Source organism: Phyllostomus discolor, chromosome 12 (genome assembly GCF_004126475.2).
Source record: "Phyllostomus discolor isolate MPI-MPIP mPhyDis1 chromosome 12, mPhyDis1.pri.v3, whole genome shotgun sequence".
Taxonomy (NCBI): Eukaryota; Metazoa; Chordata; class Mammalia; order Chiroptera; family Phyllostomidae; genus Phyllostomus; species Phyllostomus discolor.
The window spans coordinates 66,861,344-66,885,016 of NC_040914.2; the positions used below are offsets into that span (position 1 = coordinate 66,861,344).

Genomic DNA, 23,673 nt, shown 5'->3' on the forward strand with positions numbered 1-23,673 from the left:
ATGGAAATACTTAAGATCCTGTGAAAAACTTTAATCATAAACCCCATAAGTTATCAATACACTTCCAAACCATCTACGAACACCTCATTGAGTGTGCAAATCATCAGGTCTTAAAGAAAAGAAAAAATGCAATTAAGAATTTTTTCATTGTTATCACATAAGACATATTACCTTAATTTTACATGTAGATATTTCATATGTTTGATGATGTAATGGCATATTTCTTTACATTCTGTATCTCTTAGGAGGTTATCATTTAGATGCAAAAGTCCTGTTGATGATTGAACATTTGCCTTTTATTTTCTTTCGACTCCAGTAATTGTGAGGAAAACGTAAAGTTTACTGGGGCAGTCCTTTTGTCTGTACGAGTCAGCTGGTGAAGCTGTGTCCCAGCTCAGCCGTAATTTAAGTTGTATTACTCTCAAGTGTGTCAAATACTTTAAATATAAATTATGAGAAAAATTAAAAAAGCCTCAAATAAAATATCAGCTTTCCTTTAGGGTGAATTGTTGGCTTTCATATTCTGTTAGAATGAGGCCTTTTGATGGCTTAGCTAAATTATGGACTTTGGAGGGGAAAAAAAGGCTGGAATGAAATCCCTGCTCTGCCATGCTCTAGCTGTGTGGCTTTCGGCACATGACCTCCATAATTTTCATTACCCTCAGTTTTGAAGTGGGTAGAAAATGACTGCTCCGTAGGGTTGACGCAAGTATTAAAGCTACATAGTACATTTCTGTGTCTGAGGCTGAGACACAGGCTGGACTTGGGAGACACTCAGATCGGTGACACAAAACGGTTGATGCTTATTTCTCCCTTCGCAAGTTAGCCCTCGTGAACGCTTCCTCTGAAAGCTTTCCCCTCTCTGAAAAAGTTTTGAGATAATGCAGGGAGGGGGAAAAAGAGCACAGTTTATCCACAAATCAGAATTTTTAAGCACAATTTTAGTGTGACGTGTGTCAGAAATGCTGAGCCCAGCCCGCCCACGGGTTCGGGGGGTGGGGGGAGGCACAGGATCCGGAAATCTGCACCCTGAGCAGCGCGTCCAGTCACTCCGACCCACAAGGGAAGGCACAGACATTCACATAATAAAGTTTCTGAGAGATATTTAAACTAGTGATTTCTTTTCTGAATTGGGAGGGCATGAATAACCTTTATAGCATTGAGGAATGTCTTCTAGGCAAAGGACATGTATTTGAAACCTGGTAGTGTGCATGGGACTTTTTATTTATAGGGCAATAGAACATAAATCCTATGCCTCATTCACAAACATTCTGAAAAAAAATCCCCATTAAATACTTGATTTCACAGCAAAATCTTTGTTATCTTGTACAATTCATTGGAAAAAACTTCGACACATGGACCGAAATAGTACAAATATTATTGTTCAGTTAAATATACAGAAGTGAGCAAAAAGTAGGCTTACCATTGTGAGTACACAAAAGAGTTTATTCTCGTATCATTTATTTGTGTTACAACTGGAAACTGACTTTTGCCAACCCTGTATTTAATGAACAGTGATGGTGCGTATTTCTCCAGTGGCACTGATCTCAGAAAGTTGATTTCAGGCAGCCAGAGCACTACTAAATAATGTTACCGTCTGCTCTGTCACTGCACGCACTTTCTATGTCTGTGTGTTACTAATTATTATAAAGTTAATACGCGTTCATTAACAAATTTAGATATGGCCCTGGGTGGTATGGCTTAGTGGGTTGAATGCTGGTCTATAAACCAAAAGGTTACTGGTTCGATCCCCAGTCCGGGCACATGCCGGGGTTGCGAGAGGCAACCAATCGATGTTTCTCTTGCACATTGATGTTTCTTTCCCTCCCCTTCTCCTTCCCTTGCCCTCTCTCTAAAAAAATAAATAAGTAAATAAGCAAATAAATGAATAAAAATCAGATGTGACTGAAACATGTTAAGAAACCCATGTCCCCTGCCTCACAATCTCCCTCAACCTTTGTAAGAAAAAACTGCTTAAAATTTTGAATGCGCCAAGATATTTTCATTACATATACAAGCTAAGTATCTTATATTTCTTCTTTATTTTCTCAATATTCAAATAACTCAGAATCAATCAGGAAAATGGGGAAGGCTGTTATGTGTACATCTCCCCGCTCTGCTTGCCTGGTGCCACCGCCGCTGTGCGTCTTTCCTCCCAGTCCCCTAAGACGCTGGGACCATTGCAGTGGCATCTGTCTACATCTAGGAAGTCACATTAATTTTGAAAAAGTGGGAGCTCTTTTGGAGCTAATTCATCATCCAGCTGTTCATTGAAAGAAATACTAATTAGGGATAGTATCGGCCTGCGAGTGGCTCCCAGGAAAAGAGAATCAGAGTATAAGAGGTCTGATTAGGACCGAATGTCTGTAGACCAGGTTCTCAACCCTGGGTGCACAGTACCCTCAGTTAGAGAGCCAGTAAACACACACACACCCGGTGCCCGGGGGGGGGGGGGGGGGAGTTTTAACCCGTGGAGCAGGATGGAACTTTCTAGAGGGGTCTGGTTATCAGAGTCCAAATGTCTATGGGAGTAAGCGGTGTTCTCCTATTTGCGTTCTGGGAAATAACAACTAGACATGTGGCCCTGACACGCGTGAAACCCCTTGGGCAACTGTCCTTGTTGTGGGAGACGTAGCACACACATGGGCTCATTCGCATCTGCTGTGTCCCGAGAGGTCCTGCCATTGAGGGGTCTGCTGAACTGTGTCATCAAACACAAGAAGACCCCAAACAATGAGAATATAAAGGAAATAAAACAGGAAGATAAGATGCAGGCGCATCAGATATGCTGCTTTAGGAGCTGGAATCAGGAAGGGCCTGCCTTAGGTGGTAACATTTTGACCGAGGCCTGACATGGCAGGATCAGCTGGCTGAGCAAAGACCGGAGGGAAGAACCCCTGGAGAGGAGCGAACCGCCCTAAGGACAGAGCTTGGCTTCTGCACAGAGGTGCAGTGTGGCTCACACATAAGGGAGGGTTTTGTCAAAGACTCTGTATGTTTGTTAAGGAGTTTGGATTCTGCTTCAAGAAGCAGTGAGCGTGACACAGTTTAATTTACCTTTAAAAATCTTACTGAGCCCTGGCTGGTGTGGCTCCCTTGGTTGGTGCTTAGTCCTACGGACCGAAAGGTTGCAGGCTCTGTTCCCAGTCAGGGCACATGCCTGGATTGTGGGTTCGGTCCCTAGTTGGGGTGGGTACGTTTCTCACATCAGTGTTTCTCTCCCTCTCGCTCATGCCCTCGGGTGAGGGTAAATAAATCTTACTGATTGCTCAAAGGAGGAGAGACTCGGGATGGGGAGGGAATGGGGACAGGGAACAGAAGCATAAAACAGTGAGAAAGGAGCTATTGAGATAGTTCTGGTGGGATCGCGCATTGTTGGTCACAGCTGGGATGAAGAAGGATGCCCCCATGCTTGATATACTGTGGAGGTGCCATCACAGAACTGTCTCGGGGTGTGAGCCTCAGAATTGGGTGTATGGGGGTATTGGTGCAGGTGGGGGAAGGATGGAGAGGATTGATTGATGACGGGAATCAAATCAAATTAATTTGACTGTGAAATACCCAACCTGTTATTTTTTTATGTATTAGAAAATATTTTTTGTAAATGCTGGTGAAGGGATATTTGTGAAGTAGAAAGAAAAGTAGGCAAATAAAGAAACTCCCTGGGTATTGGTATTTCTAATGCATTTGCCTCTGCCCTGTGCAATCTACATGAGGTTGATCTTATCTGTTGATCCCGTGTTGCTAAGATGTAACAGAGCCTGAAACAGGTAGTACCGTCATCCCTTCTTTTGTGTCTATATTTGCTGATTGTTAAAGTTCAATAAAAGAAGGAGCAGGAGGGGGGGAAACAAATACAAATTTTTGAGAACAAGTTCTGCTTCATCCTAACTTTTTCTGACATGAAGCCTTACAGTGTATCATGTAGGAGAAAGCAAAGCTGGCTTCAATGTTAGGTGCTGTAGTACGTGGGTTTTGCAGGTAAGCTATGTGTGAGGTAGATGTGTCCTTATATTGTGGAGGGAACGTACCTCCTAATATTACTGTATAATAGTTCTGCCAAATGCCAGGTTTTTTGTTTGCTTATTTCCCCACCTGTCTCACCTTTAATTTCCTCACTGCAATTTGTGCTCATTTAGCATCATTCTCAAGGTCTTTCTAGTTTTCAAATTCTAGAGTCTGTTCATCTAATCACAGGTCTTTCCAAATTGTTGTTGCTTCCAGTTTCCCCTCACAGTTTTTAATGTGCTTCTCCAGCAGTGCGGTGAAGTTTAGCAACCTGATATAGAGTGTAGTTCTGACTTGAAGGTTGGGTGATGCATTTGTTTATGGTAACAAGCAAGATGAGAAAGTGAATCAGCAGACATCATGACCTTACTCACCCATCGGCGATGCGAGTAGCTTTGCTGATCATGGCTTTTGTCTTCTGGAAGATTTTCTCATTCTTAACCATTGTGCTGTTCCCTATGTTTTAAGTTTAATCTGCGCTTTTATAGGAACACACTTTATTGAAGGGATCATAGTTAAAAGCTGGATTAATGGGGATGGTGGAATTTAAACTACTTTGAATATAAAGAAAACTTGAGGCAACAGTAACTTCGGTGGATGGGGAGACATGGTGGCATCACTGCTAATCTGGTTTTCTTAAAGAAGCTAGCCATCATGGTAGTAAAAAACCAAATCAGGCATTGCTCGTCGACACTCACGGCAACAAGGTGAAATGAATCTACTTTGGGTCCAATGATTTCCTTCTTCTCCTCCCTTCCAGGGGTTTTCAGGAAATGCCAACGCAGACAGTGTTGTGCACTACCGACTCCAGCCTTCCATCAAAGCCAGGTTCCTGCGCTTCATCCCCGTGGAGTGGAACCCCAAGGGCAGAATTGGAATGCGAATCGAGGTGTTTGGATGTGCATATAGTAAGTGGTTGTTTACCTAACACACTGAAATAGGCATCAAAGGAGATGATTTAAAAGCCAAACTCCATGCAGAAATTGACTTTATAGATATGTAAAGAGAGATAAAACTGAGTGGTTTTTGTGGAAAGCTTTTTGTGTGCCCATACGTGCCAATAGACAAATCGGAAATGAAAGCATTTTTAAAATGCTTTTATATTTTAAATCAGAAATGGAAGCATTTTATGGATAGACAAATCCATGTAGAGATAGGTTAAGTACAGATAACATGTTTGTAGACATATGGGAACCCATTTATCCAAATCAAATATTGTTAACTGGACCCTAACTCTCAAGTATCAGAGCTTCTCCCTGCACTGGAATGTATTTGGTTGTTTAATTTGGGCTCCCCAGTTTCACAGAAGAATCAGTGTTCTGTGTAGTGCAACCAGTGATCTTCAGGAGGCCAAGGAATGTGTTTTTTTTCTCTAGCCTAAAAATAACACACCACGCAACTCACTTATGCTGTGCTCTCAGCATAAATTCATAGAAGAAGTAAAGACCTCTGCCAGAATATAATTTGTGTTTGCAATACTTTCACATAAAAAAGGGTAGAAACCACAGGTTTCACTTAGTCTCCTTTTGATGAAGCATTTCTGTTACATCTTTTTGTGGGGCAGGGACCTAAGCGTTATTGATAGCCCACCTCAAGCCTCACCATCCTGTTGACGCTCTTATTCTAGAACAGTGAGTTGGTAAATGTGATCTACAGTCATCAGATGAGCAGCCTGAGGTTTGGAGGGAGAGAGTCCGTGATTTGCCCCATGTCTCCCAACTAGCACACGGGAGAGTGGAGAATTACCCGGGACTGTTCACTTCCACTGCTCCGTTAGTCCCCTAGTGAACCCTATTGTTTCAGCCACTGAAGCTTTCTTTACACGTTGTTGCCATGGTGTGATGTTAGATCTGGTTCATTCTGTTTAGATACATGCAAGGCAGGCGTGTCACACACAGAGGGCAGACACCTTGTTGAAGTTGTCTAACCTGAGTCAGACAGAGAATCTGTTGTACAGATTTCATGGGTCCCTGCCTTCTCAGCGATGTTTCCGGTGTCCACTGCCACCAGCAAGCATTCTGTCCCTGCCCTGCCCTACAGGATAGTAATCATAGCATTGACCTCAGGAGTAACAATAAGAATAGCAATAGCACTAATATCAATAGTATTAATTTTTATCGTTCTAAAAATGGCAAATTTTTTCTTGAGTGCTTATTATATGTCTTCACTATTTGAAGCAGTTGATTATTATTGAAAACAAGTCCAGATGAGTAGCACTAGGGAACTACTCCGTCCCCCCACTTTGCAAAGAGGGAGACGCACACCCAGAAAGGAGGACCTGCTCAAGCTACGCAGATGGGAAGGGACAGAGCTGGTGTGCGGCCGAGCTCCCAGGCTCCAGAAGCCAAGCTCGTGCTCGTGGCCCTCCGGCTGCCAAGTCACACTGCCGAGCCATGGGTGGCTTGTGTCTCACCCTCCGCCCCACTTCCCGCCGGTTTTCGTGGCTTCGACAATTCAGCTTAGCCGCTCCTGTTATGTGCTAGTTCCTCTCTTCACAGTTGTCGCACTTAAATGAAATCACCCCTGAAGAGTAGTCCCACCCCAAATTTCGATTTTGGAGCACTGAACCCAGTCTGTCTTATTTACAGGTCTGTCATATTACAGGTACTTTCTCTACCTATTCCAAGCACCCACCTTGCAGAATATTTATTTATCATGTATACTAGTAGCTAACGGTTATGGAGCACGTACTCTGTGTTGGCTATGGTCTTCAGAGTACTCTCATTTAATCCAAAAACATCACCCATGTAATAGAGTCTTAGAAATGCTAAGCAATTTTCACAGTAGCACACACTTAGTACATATTCAATCTAGGATGTAAATTATTCATTATTGATGCACCACTCAAACTGTGTCTGTGGAAGTAACTGCTGACATGCAGGTTCCTCTGAGTTCTCTGCTGCCATGTGCTTAACAATAACTCAAACCTCCCCCTACTTTTATTGGCCTGAGACCCCGGGGAACATTCTGTTCACTGTGACTTCGTTTGCTGTTTCTTGGAGTGAGCGGAGCGCCCGCGGGTTTCGTCGGCCCTTCTTTCTCATTGACCCGCGGTCGGAGGAGCAGTGCCAGGAGCCCGCATGACTGGAACGCAAATATGTGAACACATGTGGTAAAATGGCTTGATGGGACTCTCTGTAAAATGACTGTTGTATAATTTTGGCTAAAAGAAAAAGTAATAAGCTTAATGGGAAAATGCTCTCACAGATTACCTAAAATGGCTTCAGAATGGGTTAGATGAGAGTGCATTATGGGATCGTATTTGATCAAATTGACTTTAATTCCTCTATTACAACATAGTCACACTTGATAGCATCAGCCTGGTAGAGTATTAATTTACTAAAACATGGTACTATATAAACATCATTTATTAAACACTTAATATGTGTCAGATACTATCCTTTCTGGGCATTTTCTGATTTGCTCCTAACAACACAGTGAAGCAGAGCATGAGTATGACCATTTCGTGCAGGAGTGAGCGGAGACAAGCAGAACTGTTGGCTGAGTGGGGCCTGTGGCTTGCTCTGGGCTGCCTGGCCCAGAAATAGGAGGGGCCGCTGGTTTCCCCTCTCCTCAGGGAAGAGCTGCAGGTGCTATCGGCCCAGGAACACAGCTGCAAGACTTTGTCTGCCATAGTCCAGACCTAGGACCAGACCTGATTTTCTCCGGATACACAAGGCCGTTCTCCTGCAATCCCTACAGAAGGAAAGTGGTGTTGGGAGAGGGGCGGCATCTCTCTCCTGGGTCTGGTGGGTCCATGCTGGCAGTTGAGTGAGCCTCTTGTGGCTATAAGGAAGAACTGGAGGGTTGCATGCAACCCACCGCCTGTGTGTCTCAAGTCTCCAGACACGGGGGGAAAGTGAACCTGAGAGAAATAAAGAAGCTTGCCCAGGACTGCACAGCCTGTGTGGGATCTAAGATTTAAAATCAGATCTATCACTTTCCAAAACCAGTGCTCTTGACAACTAGATAAATCATTCATACATTCACCTTTTAAGTATTTTTGATACTTGAAAGAGAATTCTACTAGGTATTGGGTATAGGGAGAAATTCTAAAATAATATATATTTTTGAATAATATGGGACTTATTTTGTATATGATTTTTGCTTCTAACATTAGGTTTATTAACAATGCTTTCATTCTACACAGCAAAGTACAAACACAACATTATCTAAGTTGCTACAGAGTTACAAAACTCAAAACAGAAATGTATAGTACTGACTGTACAATAAAAGCCAAAAAGCAATGTACACATGGCTAAGATAACCCACAAGACCACCATGAATAACAGCCACAACAGGGGGTCTTTGATGACCCTGCAGAGCTGGCTGCCAGCTTGCTCACCATTGAGAGAGAGGGGGGAGAGAGACAGGTGGAATGTGGGTGGGTATGCGTGAGTACATGTGAAAACAGAACCATTCATGGCAACCAACATGGAGTGTTTGACCCTTAGGTCAGAAGAGGCAATGTTATAAAAATTGTACAAACTCATTGCAAATTTTTGTAGCATGAGTGTATGTAGCATGTGAGGAATAAGTGACTGATAGATTGAGATCAATGTGGGAAAAATTACAGCAACAGAGTTTGAAACTGAGATGTGGACATTTCACGTGGGAGGCTGGGAGGCTAGTCGGCAGAGGAGGAGGGGGCATCCCAGCCGAGCACAGGAGCGAGGATTGCCGGAGGATCAGTTCGCATTTGAGAACGGTCATTCCGACCGAAATGCGGGGTGCAGATGGGAGGCAGCAGCTCAGTTAGGAGACTTTTGAATTCACTTGTCAACTGACAACAGGGCCTCAAACTTAGGGACAAGGATTCAGGGGAGAAGGTTCTTTGACTTGCATCAGGTTCAAAATATGCTGAGGCTGTCGAATCAGGAGAGCTCAGTGATTGTGTGTGAGGGACACCGAGTTATGAGATTTGAAGAACTCTCTGGGAGGTGGTGCCATTTACTGGGAGGGGGCGCTGGAGAATAAATGAGTTCTGAAAGGGCACAGGAGAGAGAATTAATTCCCTTGTTGACTCGATTGAATTCAAGTGCCTGTGAATTTGGAAGGGTGGAACTCTAAACTCTCTGGGTTGAAGATACATAATTTCAATCTATTTAAATATCATTTTTTGTTATTAAATCATAACATTTCCACTTTTGGCATCACTGTTAATAATAAAAGTATGAAGTTCTGTGTTTGAATAACTACTCGTGTCTTTGAAGAGCAGAAATGCATTCCTATCATAATTAAAGCAGGTTCTTTATACCGTTGTTTAAGTGGTGTGCATTTTTATGCCAAGCTCTCCTTGTGTTTCATACATGTGTTTGCTGAACCTCGAGGTGGAGGCTGGTCCTATGAACACTGCGAGGAAAGTGGCTATTGTGAGCACCACACATGCTTTTATTACCCTCTATTCCGATGACTTAAAGCAGTAAGTTGTTATGAAGGAGCATCGAGTGAATGGAAAATCCATATCAAAGAGGATGTTTTACTTTTATGTCAGTAAACGTGAAGTTGCTTCCTGAGTAATGAGAGAAGTAGGAGCTAAATTTTATGGATTCAAAGGGAAAGCATGAATTTCAGATGCCTTAGCCAGGGCGCTTGAGAACGTGTTTACAGACCTAGACGAGGATGTAGGTAAGGAAGTAACCTTCGGAAGAAAGAAAATGTTTGATGATAAAGAAATACTACTCTACTAAATGTCCCGAAAGAAAGTAAGCAAAGGCAGGGAAAGGAAAGTATGTCTGAGGTGTCCTTAGGAAGTGCCAATTAAGCCACAGGAGATAATGTTTTGTAATTAGGGATGAATTGCTGAGATAGTTGCCCTTAGTAAATCTTAAGTTTCTTGCCTCTGGTTCTTATGTAAACACCCTCATTTTGTAATCCATGATCATCCCTTCCTCATCCTCAACAGAATAAGAACATCCAACTGCCCAGCCATACTGAACTAATTTTCATTTCTTTCGCATGCCACGATTTTATGAGTTTTCTAGACTAGGATGTTTGGACTATGCCTTGGGCAATTGCCATACATCCAACTCTCCTTCTTCTACCCAAACTCAGGGGTGTCCAACTTGTGGCCCATGGACCACATGCAGTCCAGGTTGGCTATGAATGCTGCCCAACACAAAATTGTAAATTTACTTAAAGCATTATGGGATTTTTTTGTGACTATGTGTCACAGTGTATTTAATATGTGGCCCAAGACAACTCTTCTTCTTCCAGTGTGGCCCAGAGATGCCAGAACGTTGGACACCCGATAATCCTTCTACTCATAACCTTTTCTCAGCATAGAAATCACTGTTTCTGACAACTGTGATACTCCACATTTAGGTCAGAAGACATTTCCACTGCTCGTGGAACAGCCGGTCTGTTCCTAGTCACATCATGCTCACTTTACACTCTGTCATCATCAGATGGTCCTTTTTTGTTGTTAGTCTTCTGCACAAGTGAAGGATGAAAGGAGGAGGCTAAGTGAGCCTCGGGAAGGCCTTACTCATCTTCTAAGCGGGGTATTCAGCCTCATAAAGCCCAGGCACAGAACACAGGGAGAGCAGAGTGAGAAGATTGGAAGAGAAGAAATGTACAGAAGCGTTATATTGTTTAAATGCAGACTTTAAGAGAAAATCATGGATTCTATTTCATAAATGGCACAAGCCAATAACTACAAAACTCATGTTAATTTTTTAAAAACAAGAATGTGCATTTTATAATGTAAAAAATATTGAAAGTTGGGACTATTTATGTCATTAGATTTCAGTTTAGAAAACATACTAATAAGAAATATGAGAAACTGGCATGAGAACTAAATGTTTGCCTAAAAAAAAAAACCTGGTAGAGCTAGGTAACAGTCTTTTGCCTTTTCAAGATGCTAATTTCTCATACCACATATCTGGTTTGGGGCAAAAATAAAAAGCAGTAAGTCTGTTAGATTCACTGTAAAGAACAGTTATAATTGAAGTCAACACCATTTTTTAAGCTACTTCCGTGAGTTAACTGCTGGAATCTTGACTCAGGTAAATTAAATACAGTCCTTGCTCTCAGATTGTTTGTCAGCTAATACTATAGCTGAGAAATTCTGTTTTATGTCGACATTTACAACAAAGATAGATTCTGGTCAGCCTAAAATCAAAGAGGGTAAATTCCCGTTTTCTGCAAAGTTTATAGACTGAAGATTTTAATTTAATGATGAGTGAACTTATGTTAAAATTAAAATAAGGTTAACTATCACAATACCAGAAAATAAGGAAACTATGAAAAACTCATCAGAATTATGTCAAAAGAACCAACTGAGGAGGCTGTCACTGACCAAAGATGGAAATATTTTAGCATCAATAAGGATAGTGCTTGCAGTTTTGAAACATATTAAATATGTTTAAGTGAATGGGTTCAAAATAATACCAAAAAAATCTCATTGGTCACTTCTCAGAGATATTAAGGAGCCAGCTCATTATTTTGAAAACTAATAAATGAAAGGAAAAAAACATCAAACATTTATTCTATTGTCCTATGTAAGCTATACCTCAAGGTAACCACACGGAAGACTAGAGGGAAATTCTCTTGTAAGATATATTCCAGGTAATAAAGAAAGAAAGAATAATAGAATTAGTATATGCCCACTTTACAATCCTAAATATTTACAATCCTATTGATAGACCAAGTCAATGATTAGAAAAGCCCATAAAAGACAATTTGCTTTTTAGTACGAGTCACAGCAGAGCAGCTTGCACTGGACTATCTTGCTGCCCATAGTGCTTATCATTCCTGGATAAAATGTATATTTAAAACACTGCTTCAGGGCTGTGAAGTTCAACTTAAAACCAGCAGGAACTTCAGAAGACTGATTTTTCAAAGAAGGAAAGCAAACTCCAGGAGATACACAGTTAACTGCCTTTGTCCTAAAAACACACCCCAGTTTGCAGGGCATCATAATGCTTTTACCGGGCTGGGGAGACAGAGGTCAGCACTCAAGGTGGCCAGGGCGACTGGAGATTTAGATTGGAATGCTGAAGAGCAGGGAGTCAAACAGGGAGAGACTCAGCTCCTGCATGCAAATTCCCCTGAAATCTTGGGCTGACTCCTCAGCTGACTTGCCCCAGATGAGTCACCAAGAACACAGGGAAATGAAAAGACCACCTTTGGAATTTAAGTCCTGCCAAGTTACAGGGACTTGATAAATACCTCAGACTTCTAACTGAAAAGCCAGAAAGGCATTGCCTTAGGGAGTAAAGGCCACAGGAAGACCAGGTGTTGTGCCCTAAGGCAAAGGACAAACCAAAACAGTCCCAACTGAGCTTGGAGCCCGGCTTTCACTGGGTCCAGGTCATCTGCCAGCAATGCAGCTCCCCGAGGACCCCTTCCATTTACTTCCTGCCAGAGCCACCTCCCTCCCCAGTCTCTCCCACACTGTCAACTCTCCTCCCCTTCTCCCCATCCCTACTCGTCCTTCTTTCCTGACCCTAGGCATTTACACAGGTGGTCATCTGTCAGCCTAAAGGTCACTTCCTTCAGAGGTATCATCTCTGTCCAGATCTCTCATACAACCCTGTCCTTTTCCTCCATGCCCCACTTAAAATTTGTGATTATATGTCTCTGCACATGGGATGAGTCGCCTCTTGTTCTTTTCCTCCAGAGCGGAGGACCCACGGGGATAAACTGCGCTCGCTGGTGCAACACCAGCTCCTACTGGAGGGCCTGGTTTAGTGCCTGCTTGTTAAATGGATGAGTTAAGAAAAACATCTGATTAGCCACAGTATAAACCGTAACATTAATAAATAGATTAAAAAATCACAAATTGATTATACAGTAGCAGTTGATTAAAGGAGAAATATCCCTGAGATGATCATATGAGATTTTAACTGTTATTATTGAATGATAATACAAATCTCAATAAACACTGAGGCATTTTGGTACTTCATTTGATACCCACAGCTGTGTGTGTGTGTGTACTATGAGTGGTTGGAATTATTCTCCACATTTTCCATAAGGAAACTGAGAATTTCCCATAAGGAAATTGTGATCTCTGTAATATTTATTACAAAACATATAAGAAACAGAAATACAGCTTACATCCTCCAATGACACACTGTACTGTCCTTGACATAGTACATGTTACCAATGTCAAGTCTATTTAAAAGGCTAATTTAGATCGGTATTTAAGGGGCAGCGATCATGTTTGCTCCCATGACCTCCCGGGGTGTTGTCACTGACCTTAACTTGGGCTATTTAAAGCTGTGATAGTAAAGTCACCTCTTCCCTGTGGTTATATGCAGCATTTGATCCTGTGTCTTCTTCCTTTTTATTGAATTAATTTTAGTTGTCTTAAACCTAAGAGTCCCTTAAATCATTCTGTGTTCTTTTATGCTACTATGCAAAAATAGTACAACCTATTTCCTGTTGATTTCTCAAGTGCTTAGTCTCTTCCCCGCACTCTTTAAAACCCAGTTCAGTAATGCAGGTCTCGAGTGCCTATACATCATGCTGTTGCCTCAGTATTTCACTATATAATAGTTTAACGGTGACTTAGTCTGATTTATGTTTCTTAGAAGTCAAAATGGGACCTCTGTTTGTTCAGTAATGCATAGGTAGTAATTCTCAAATACGCAGTACGATCAGTGTTTAAGGCTGACTTCATTTTCAGGCAGGAAGGGTTTGGTCCATCGCCCTCTCCAGCCACAGCACTCTTTTTCCATTTATATTTTTGAGGTGATTTCCAAAGAATTAATAGGAGAAGGCTCTCATGTTTTTTCCTAAGAAGTATTTCATGACCTTCAAATACAGTCAATTGTCTATTATTCAGGAATTTGTTTTCCAGATTACTCATTTTCTATTCCAACTTTTTTAAGTTTCTTAGTCAACTGACCTCACCAACAATGTGATGATTCATAGTTTAATTCACAGAATCAGTTTCTCTCTGAAGCATCTTTCAGGGACAGGTGACCACCACCTGCACAATTTTCTGCAAGTTATCGTCTACAGTATAGCAAAGAAAACATTTATTTTCTGTGGTACAATTCAGTATGCAACGAGCTTATTTATTTTCAGAAACTATTTTCAGAGAACAGGCTTCTGTGGCCTTCTTGTTCCTCTTGTCAGATAACCTTCATGCTGTCCTCTGCCTCGGGCTCACTCAGGAACCCGTCCTCCTGGGTGTGGCTCAGACAGAGCCCAGGATGTTGAGTGTTTTTGGCGACCCCCCAAGAGATTCTCCTCAGTTGATTCTAACACAGTGGGACCATGGGACTCAATTTACGAAACCATGCTTTTGGGTATGATTTTCATAGTAATTCACTTGGAGGGTGAGGGAAACATTCCTTTTTCAAATGGCAACCTCTCATAATATGGGAAGCCTCCAACTTCTGGAGTAGCGGCAGGATGCAGGACTGAGGGGCGGAAGATGGGAAATATGCAGAGGCAGAAAACCATTTGCTGCTCATGGAGGTAAAGGCATCTGAGATGATATTCTTCTCTGAGGCCGAGGGGATTAACTCCTCTTGTGCCTGTTAGAAATCACTTGGGACCCAGTCCTGCTGCAGAAGCAAAGCTCCTTGGGGGGAACAAAGTGCTTTGTTTTTATGCATCCCGGCGTCTTCCCCTGGGTTCACAGAGAGCTCTCTATAAATACGTGCTGCAGGAAGGAGCACAGAGTACACTTCAGCCACACCGCTTCTGACACAATTCCCTGAAAGAAATTAGAATGTTTTCTGTTGGAAAATGCTGCATTCCACAGAAGATTGTATTTCTGAATCACACAAGTAAAGTAGAGCCTGCTTCTTTCCTGGGGTCACAGGGAGAATTTGATACAAGAGCAGGGCCCACAATCTTTGTGAGTCTCTTCTTTCTTTGATTCCTGCTATAAATGAGACGATTTGAGATGGAGGTATTCACTGAGGAGGATTCAGGTCACCGACAATTGCCACGGTAAGTCAGCTCAGGCATTTGCTGACAGGCAGAGAAAAAGCCACAGAACCCACAGATGGTTCAGAGTCATTCTTGCTGTCTAACCTGGCAGTGACATTGATAATTGAGCATTACTCATGCACTTCAGAAACTGATTATTTTTAAAGGGGCCACTTTAAAAAAATGAGTACACCAAATATATTTATTAAACTTTCCTGTACCTCTTTCCTTGCCCCGTGTTTTAATAAATAATGGTATTGTCGTCAGTAGTAGCTAACAGTCATTGAATTCTAATCCTGTGCCAACAACTCTTCCAAAAATTATGCAGATACACATCCATTCAACAATCCTATGAAGAGTACACTCTGGTTGTTCCCATGTTACAGATGAGAAAACAGAGCAAAGAGGTCAAGTAACTCTCTGTGACAGAGAAAGTCATGCCGTGTCACCTGCAGATATGTGGCATTCTGTCACGGGCACATTGCAGACATGACTGAAGTAAAGATGTCGAGATGGGGAGATTATCCTGGATGGTCCAGGTGGGCCCACCGTCACCACAAGGGTCCTCATGAGAGAGGTGAGGGGGTCAGAGTCAGAGGAGGAGGAGTGACTGTGTCAGAAGACTGTGCAGCTTGCTACTGGGAAATTCGAGTCCATGCCCCCACATGGTGAGCCTGGGTATGACAGGGGTGTTAGCACTGACCATACTCCAAGCATTAAAAATATACCTCAGTTAATAAGCATACTAATGAACAAACTTGCAATTAGAAAAATAACTTTCCTTTCATTTAGGTAACATGTCCACTCCTCCGTCTCTGGACTCTATAGGTCTTTTACTGTTAAAAATTTTGTTATTTTCCAGTTTCTCAGTTTTCCTGTAGTCAGTTTTCTAAGAACTCTACCTTCTCCTATTTATACAACTAAACCGTGTACAAAAGATTTTTTCCCCAAAAGTATTTGACAAAAGACAGGAATAAATGTATTATTGACTATTAATTTAAGTGTAATATTATTTTGGATACTTAATATAGTGTTTCTAAGTAAATAATTATTGAGTTAGATTAATTTTATTAATGGTATATACTCAGATCTCCTATAGGTTAGATTTAATGTAAAGAAGTGTTAAAAATCATCTGAACTTTTTCTTTTCTGAGAATGTTTTGCTTTGGCAGTGCTCTGTTAAGAGTTCAAAATCTGAAAATCTTTGTGGAATAGTGAAAATACATTCACTGTTACCAGTGATGGCTAAGACTTGAAATATTTCTTTCCCAGTGATGCTAAATTGATGCGTACTTTTTAAGTTAGTAGTGTTAAAAGTAAACTTTAAAAAAATGTGAAAACATGACTCTCATTCAAATACAGAATAAGCACTTCTCAGAAAGGTATTGGGCTCATTGCTGAAGGAATCGGAAGGATGGTAAAGCTGATCCAAAGAAGGTTCAGAGACCGAGTGCACACAGGAGTCCATGAAAGAATGCCGAGCCACTGTCACTAGGGCAGGCACATGGATGGTTAATGTCTGTGAGGGCGATAAAAACCCATAACCTGTGGGAGTGTCTTTTCTGTCAGACAGAAGTCATTTGAGTCTCTACTGGGAAAAAATATCTACAAATAAACATGGTACTTAACAGGCTGTGGCCCTAATCAGCAATGGATAGTAAAATCAGGCATTTATTAATTTTAGAATTAAATAATCTTTAGACAGGGACTGTTAAAAATTGCTTAGTATTCCATTAAAAGATGTGAAGTTCTGCCTTTGATTTAGTTTCTAGTTTCTCTAATTTTTCTTAGTATTGGTAAAATCACTTTCAAGAGAGACTCTATACCTATCTCTCCCACTAACATTCTTTGAGTGAGTGTCAGATGCTGATGATGATACATTGATTTCAAATTCTTTCTCTCTCTCTCAAAAGATTACTTATTTTTTTCAGATAGTTTCAGGTTTGTATATCCTCAACTTTATGTGTCATAACGTAGTGTTTTATGGTCATTGTTTGAAATTGTATGCCTTTTATATATCAGGTATATTTTATAAATAGCTTTTGATGACAGTGACTTATATTAGAGCCATTCTATCAAAAGTAATACTGTTAGGAATCATCTGAATATTTTTTCTTCTATGAGAATCCTTGTGTGTGTATGTGTGTGTGGAAATATATATATTCCAGAAGGTATCCAGCCATGTAATATTCTATATAGGACAATGACCCCACAGTCCCCTTCAAAGTAGGCACCTTGGGACCTCACACAGTTCCCCCAATCGTCATCAGTTACCCCACTGTTTTTTCCTGAATCTTATCAGTGTTCTGAAATCTCTTCCCTTTCAAAGGTGATTTTCATTTTGGGAAAAAAGCCAGAAATTTTAGGGTGCCAAATCTGGGCTGTAGGGGGTCTGAGTCACCTGGGTGATTTGATGTTTCACCAAAAACGCTGCAGAAGGTGTGATGCACGAGCGGGCACGTTGTTGTGATGAAGCTGCCAATCACCAGTTGCCCATAGCTGTAGCCTTCTGAATCAACTGATAGTTTCTAGGGAGGAGCATTCAAGCTCATCACAAAATTTGACGCAGATTTGTTGCTCTACTTGCTCATTTTGAATGTGACAGCCACACAGTACACATGCTCACTCAATGGGGTCTACCGCCCCCACTGACTAGGGCAGTGAAGTTGTCATTGTTCACACATGCACATTCCAGCCCACTCTCCTTGGCTGCCAGGTTACATCGATGTTGCGCAGACTTATTCTGGTTATGTTAACGATGGCTGCACTTTTCCCAGACAAACCTCACATATAGTGCATGTGTGTAATTCTGTACTGACAAGGTGCTCATATGCTGAATTATGTTTACTTCCCCCCGAAGGGTGTTGTTCACATGCATGTGTGTCTGTGATGTGATTGTAGCCAGTTTGTTGATTCCCCTACTTCACTGCTTTCTGGCTTTCGAGCCCCCTTTTTCAAGGCCAGCCCCCTTGTCCTACTTCCTTCTTCGGAGAGGTAAATTGCTGACTGTGCCCGTAGTTCCCCAGCAATCCTCAGAGCTTCCTTTCACAACAGGGAGGAGAGAACACCTTGGGAGGATGTCCAGGACTCTTAGAGTGAAATGTTCTAAGAATAATTCTCATCTATGAGGATAAGAATTGGTCTTAAGGACCGTGGAGAGCAGACTATTGATTATGACCTGTTTTAGTGCCAGATTTCTAGATCTGAGAACTGAGTTTCCCCAACTACTGTAACTAAAGTGACCCCAGTCTTCTTTTAACCTTGATCAGACTGCCTGTTGTAGTCTGTAATCCTTTATGAACTTATTTATTTGGTAATTATTGTCCATCTTCACTGAATGTAAGCCCCGTAAGGGATGGGCCATGTTTGTGTCGATCACTCTTTTTCTCTAAGCATCCATCACAGTGCCTCAGATGTGATGAGCTGAATAAATATTTGTTGAATGAATGCATCAAATCAATGAGTGTTATACCTGTGAAGTAAGAAGAAAACAGGCAAGAGAGAAAATGGCAAATGGCTTCAGTTTAAGACATGAAACAATAAACCATTGCTTTAGGCATCACTTGTCTGATGTGGTTTTTACTATTTCATGTTACCGATGAAAATACTCCGGGCACAACAGCTTCAGGTGCCACAATAGTATGACCATTCCAGTGTAATAGTAACAATAGTGAAGAAGGTTAAAAAAAGAAAAGAAATAATAGGCTAAACTAACACAGATGAAACCTTTCCTGGAAAAAAATTCTCTTGGTAGCTAATTCCAAAAATAGAATTTATCCAAAATAAAATCATTATTATGATGGTTGCCTTTAAGCAATGCATTGACTCAGAGATAACGGCAGTGCTCCAAATGTGTCTGCATTTAAAGTCTGTCTTATTGGAATTTTTCTTAATTTATTGTAATCTAATAATCATAGAACACATTATTTGTATTTGACATAGAGTTATGTTTTTACTATGTGCATTTATTCAACTATATAACAAGGAATAATTGTTTGGTTAACATTTGTCTTTCTACAGAATGCAATGTTTATTCATGTGCACTTGGTGAATTCTTTATAAGTACATTAGCAAGATGTGGGGGAAAAAATCAAACCTCTGAAATTTCAAAAGATAGCTGTATAAATAGTTGAAAAAATTTGGTGGATGGTGAATACAAATGATTCACATTAAATATTATGGATAATCTGAATGAAATGTATATTTGGGTATATAGGTAATTTTTTCAAATGAAATAAGACAAGTAAACTAAAATGTCATTTCTTTGACTGGGAGAAGTCCCCTAGCCATTTGAAAAATAGCTTCATCTTTTATTGGGTTTTCTTAACCTCTCCATTTATTACATAAATGTGTTCTCAAGGGTAATTGCCTTTAAAAAAAATCTTTGACTTGCGAAATGTAGAAAACACTGCTAGGCTTTCTGAGTGTTATCAGTTCTTCTTTGTGTTCCTTGTTCAGGGTGCAGCTGATTTTGACAGATGAACTGTTATGCTGCTGCTACAGTATGACATCTTTTTTCAGATGAGCTGAACAAAGTGATCTTGACAATGAGTAGATAAGACACTGTCAGAAAGCTGAAAAAACATGTCAATGTCACAGCTATGACACAAATGCAACAGAACAGCCCTTATAATATCATTAAGTGAATGTCTTTTTAACGATGCCCTTGAGGGGACAGACAATAACATTGCTCTTAACTGCTATTACTTAACCTCAAAAAATAATAAAACAAAGCACAGAGGTCAGTTTAATATTTATTTGAAGTGGCATTTGATGAGTCTCCTGTGTGTGTGTGTACTTGTAGTGGAATTCCTTTATATATGGCATGTATGAAAGAATTTTGAGACATCAAAACTGCTTTTTCAGGAGCTAAAAATATTTAACTTTAGCATTTGAAGAACACCATTAAAATATTGATTGTGGAGTGTGCAAAATGGTTTTATGGATATTGATTATTATCATTTTTTCTGGTTTTCTTCTTTTATGGAATGGGAAAGAATAGACTTAATAATATAAGAGAAAATTAGAAGTACATTTTAAAATGAATTTTGTTCAAAGATTAGTAAACACTAAAACAGAGTTAATACCAGGTATCAAGAGGGAATTAGGCATGTGGTGGTTTTATTTTCCTTTATTATGACTGGTCTGGAGCTGAACTATACATGTATGTGTGTATGTATAAGGATTTCTCTATACATAGACATTTAAAATGCTTAATGAAAAGCATATTTACCCTAGAACAACTTTTACTGTTTTTGTCTCTAGGATCAGAGGTGGTTGATCTTGATGGAAGAAGTTCTCTCCTCTACAGAATTAATCAAAAATCCCTGAGCCCAATAAAGGATATTATTTCTTTGAAATTTAAAACCATGCAGAGTGATGGGATTCTACTCCACAGGGAAGGGCAAAATGGAGATCACATCACACTGGAATTAAGAAGAGGAAAACTATTTTTACTTATTAATTCAGGTAAAGCTATTTGGTGAAAAGCTTGAAAATCTGGTCATTTAGATATCACTTCAGTAACTTTATGCATTCATACCTTATTTTATAAAAATTATGGTGCTTTATTTCCAGACTCAGGGCATATATATAAATATAATATACACACCAGTGTTGTACTTTCATTTAAAATGGTTCATATTTTGCAAATTGTATAAGACCCTCATTCAGTGATTTTTTTTACATAGTGCCAGTAGCCCTACATAGCTATTTCCTAACATCATGAAGAAAGAGACGGGTCATTGAAAAATATTAAGGTAGTAAAAGTAATGAGGTTGTAGCAAAGTGAAATTTATATTGAAAAGGAGCATGTGATGGGTAATATTAAAAGACATTAACAGTAGAAGAAATTACAGCAAGGTTGAGAGGATATTATATTCAAACTTCGGGTAAATCTATACTAGTGTTTTGGATGGGATGCATGGAAGGAGATTGTAATGATTATGAAAGATGCTACCCCATGAAAGGGAAGCTTTTTTTTGTTAGACTGGGAACAATGGTGCTACTTTTTCTTCCTTCTTCTAAGGTGACGCTAAACTGCCATCTCCGCATGCCCTGGTCAACCTCACCCTGGGCAGCCTGCTGGATGACCAGCACTGGCACTCGGTGCTCATCCAGCTCTCGGGCCGGCAAGTCAACTTCACAGTGGACGAACACCGGCATCACTTCCACGCCCAGGGAGAGTTCAGCTACCTGGAGCTGGACTATGAGGTGTGATGGCTATGTTTCCATCAATATAGTCTTTAGGATATGTGTGTGGGTTAGCCCAGCAAGAGAAAATAGACTGTTGAGGACCCCACTTGCAAAGTGAATCAAAGTCCTATGAGGTGTTTCCCCTACGTGACGTGGCTCACATAGCAGATTTGGGCACATTCTACTTAGGCTTCATCATTCTCACAATATGTTTTTTTAAAATTTTTAAAAAAGTGTTTATTTATTTTTAGAGAGGGTAGGGAGGGAGAAAGAGAGAGAGAGAGAAGCATCAATGTGTGTTGCTGGGGGCCATGGCTTGCAACCCAGGCATGTGCCCTGACTGGGAATTGAACCTGCGATGCTTTGGTTTGCAGCCCATGCTCAATCCACTGAGCTATGCCAGCCAGGCACAATATGTTAATTTATTATTATAGAGAGAGATCATCTTTTTTTACCCGAAATGTGTAAACACAGAGTGTCACAAGTAAAACCTCCAAAAAGAGGTCTCATCATCACCACAAGCAAATGCAAACTGGGTTGCATGGTGTTTCTGTGTTATAGGGCACCCCACACAGTGTAGATTTATTGGGAGGAGATAGCAGTGAATAGATTAATTAATTCGTTGACAATCAGTGCAAATGCGTAAATATCGCTGCGTGCTAGAGATGTGTAAAATAAAATGTGATTGTAATGTTACATTATTAAATAGATCAAGGTTTACTATGAATAGAAAAATGTTCATATTCATCAGCCAATAAATATCAAACCTGGGTGTGATTAGCAACTTGTAAGATTTATTACACTCTAATGCAAATGAAAACTAAATGCATTTAAATTTGTATACATTTGTTTTAAAATCTGTATCTTAATTTTTTAATGTCTCCATTTGAAATTAACAATATGGCAGTGTGGGTGATGAAAATTGATATATGTGATGACTGCAGCTATAGTTGCTAATCATAATTATTTAAGCAGATTGTCTGAAAATCACTAAACAATATTATTGATGCTATTTTTCTTTCTAAGATCAGCTTTGGAGGGATTTCAGCACCTGGGAAATCAGTGTCATTCCTGCATAAGAATTTTAATGGGTGTTTAGAAAATCTCTATTATAATGGAATGGATATCATTGATTTGGCCAAGCAACAAAAACCACAGATCATCATTATGGTAAGAGAGTCTTTATTTGAAGCAAGACTTTTCTTCTGCTCTTTAATCTCCTTAGTACGATATTTCCTGACAAACTCTCCAAACAAGCATACTGCGTTCTTGGGATCAGATAACATCCATGTAAACTTGTATTTTGCCATGGTCATTCATAACAAATGAAAGAAATTAATAGGCTGTTGCAACATTACATCTGCCGATCTGTCCCAATAGCAGTGTTGGTCAGGCTGCATTGTATTCTAGTTCTATGTAAATGCAGCACAATTTGAAGGTAACTGTGTTTATTGGTCAGGGTTCAGTTGGGAGAGCAGCACCGCTAGGAGCGCTATGAACAAGGGATCTGTTTCAGGACCTGGAGCTCCCGTCAGAGGAGCTGGAAGGTGGAGGCCCGCCGTCGGGAAGGTGGAGGCCCCGCTGTGGGGAAGGAGGGCTGTGAAGCAGGGGCTGGACCAGCCTCTGAGGTCGTCCTTCCCTGTGCGGGATCACACACACGAGAGCGGCAGACAGGGGCCAGCGTTTCACTTCTAACTCAGATATCACGTCAGCTCCCCCTTGGCTAACTTTTACCCAGAACCTGGCAAGGGGACTCTGACAATGTGGTTTCCCACTTAACCAGCTTGATGATCAAAAAGCGCACACACATATCCATTTGAATATGTTTCTTTCATTGTTTAAAATTCAATGATCTAAATGTAAACTCATGTTGTGTATGCAAATCCTAAAGCACCTCACAGGAATATTTATTGTTTACAAAATATTTTAGTCCTCACTCACTATGTGAATTGATAGTATTTATATGAGTATAACACCCAGCAAAACTTTAAAATAGTTATTTTTTATAATTGGGACAGTGATTTGAAAGGAAAATAAAGTATTATAGGTAGGTAGATATGTGTGTGTGTGTGTGTGTGTGTGTGTGAGATTGGTGAAGTGAGTTTCCAGAAACTGCTCACACAACTAACACCCACTTTTCATTGGTGAGAGGGTTTGCTATGTGTATATGGAAAATTTATTAAAGATTATTTTCAGGAAAAATAAAAACATTTGTCTTCATTTCTGAAGCATATTAAGGAATATGCTTCACTCTTTTTAAATAAAGTTTTTAAAAATCTTTAAATATGTATTTTACTCTAATAGCAAAATAATTTTTCATAGTCAGCATTTTAAAAAAATTTAATACAATCTAATGTATCCTAAAGATCTACTTTAAAACCATTAAATGAAAAATAAAACATGGAAATCTGATGACAAAGACAATGATAAGAAAAAAACAAAAATAGTTAAAGAGGGAATGTAAGTAGCATATCGTACATCATAGTGTCCAATATAAATTCTACAGAAAAAAAGGCAAAATTAAAAAAGGCAGAGGATCTGTAGACCATTCTTTCATCAACAAGTTCATGAAAAATGATC

General features: G+C 40.2%; 1 protein-coding gene across 2 annotated transcripts in view; it reads left to right on the forward strand.

The window, feature by feature from the left end:
• Nucleotides 1–23,673, forward strand: part of CNTNAP4 (contactin associated protein family member 4) — a 235,811-nt gene that overhangs the window by 122,256 nt on the left and 89,882 nt on the right. The window contains exons 4-7 of one of the 2 annotated variants that reach the window (XM_028501841.2): nucleotides 4,769–4,916; nucleotides 20,164–20,367; nucleotides 20,927–21,111; nucleotides 22,120–22,263. In XM_028501841.2, coding sequence (XP_028357642.1) covers nucleotides 4,769–4,916; nucleotides 20,164–20,367; nucleotides 20,927–21,111; nucleotides 22,120–22,263 — 681 coding nt within the window. Of the gene's footprint in view, nucleotides 1–4,768; nucleotides 4,917–20,163; nucleotides 20,368–20,926; nucleotides 21,112–22,119; nucleotides 22,264–23,673 lie in introns of those variants that run through there. The other variant, XM_036012240.1, reaches the window with a different exon arrangement.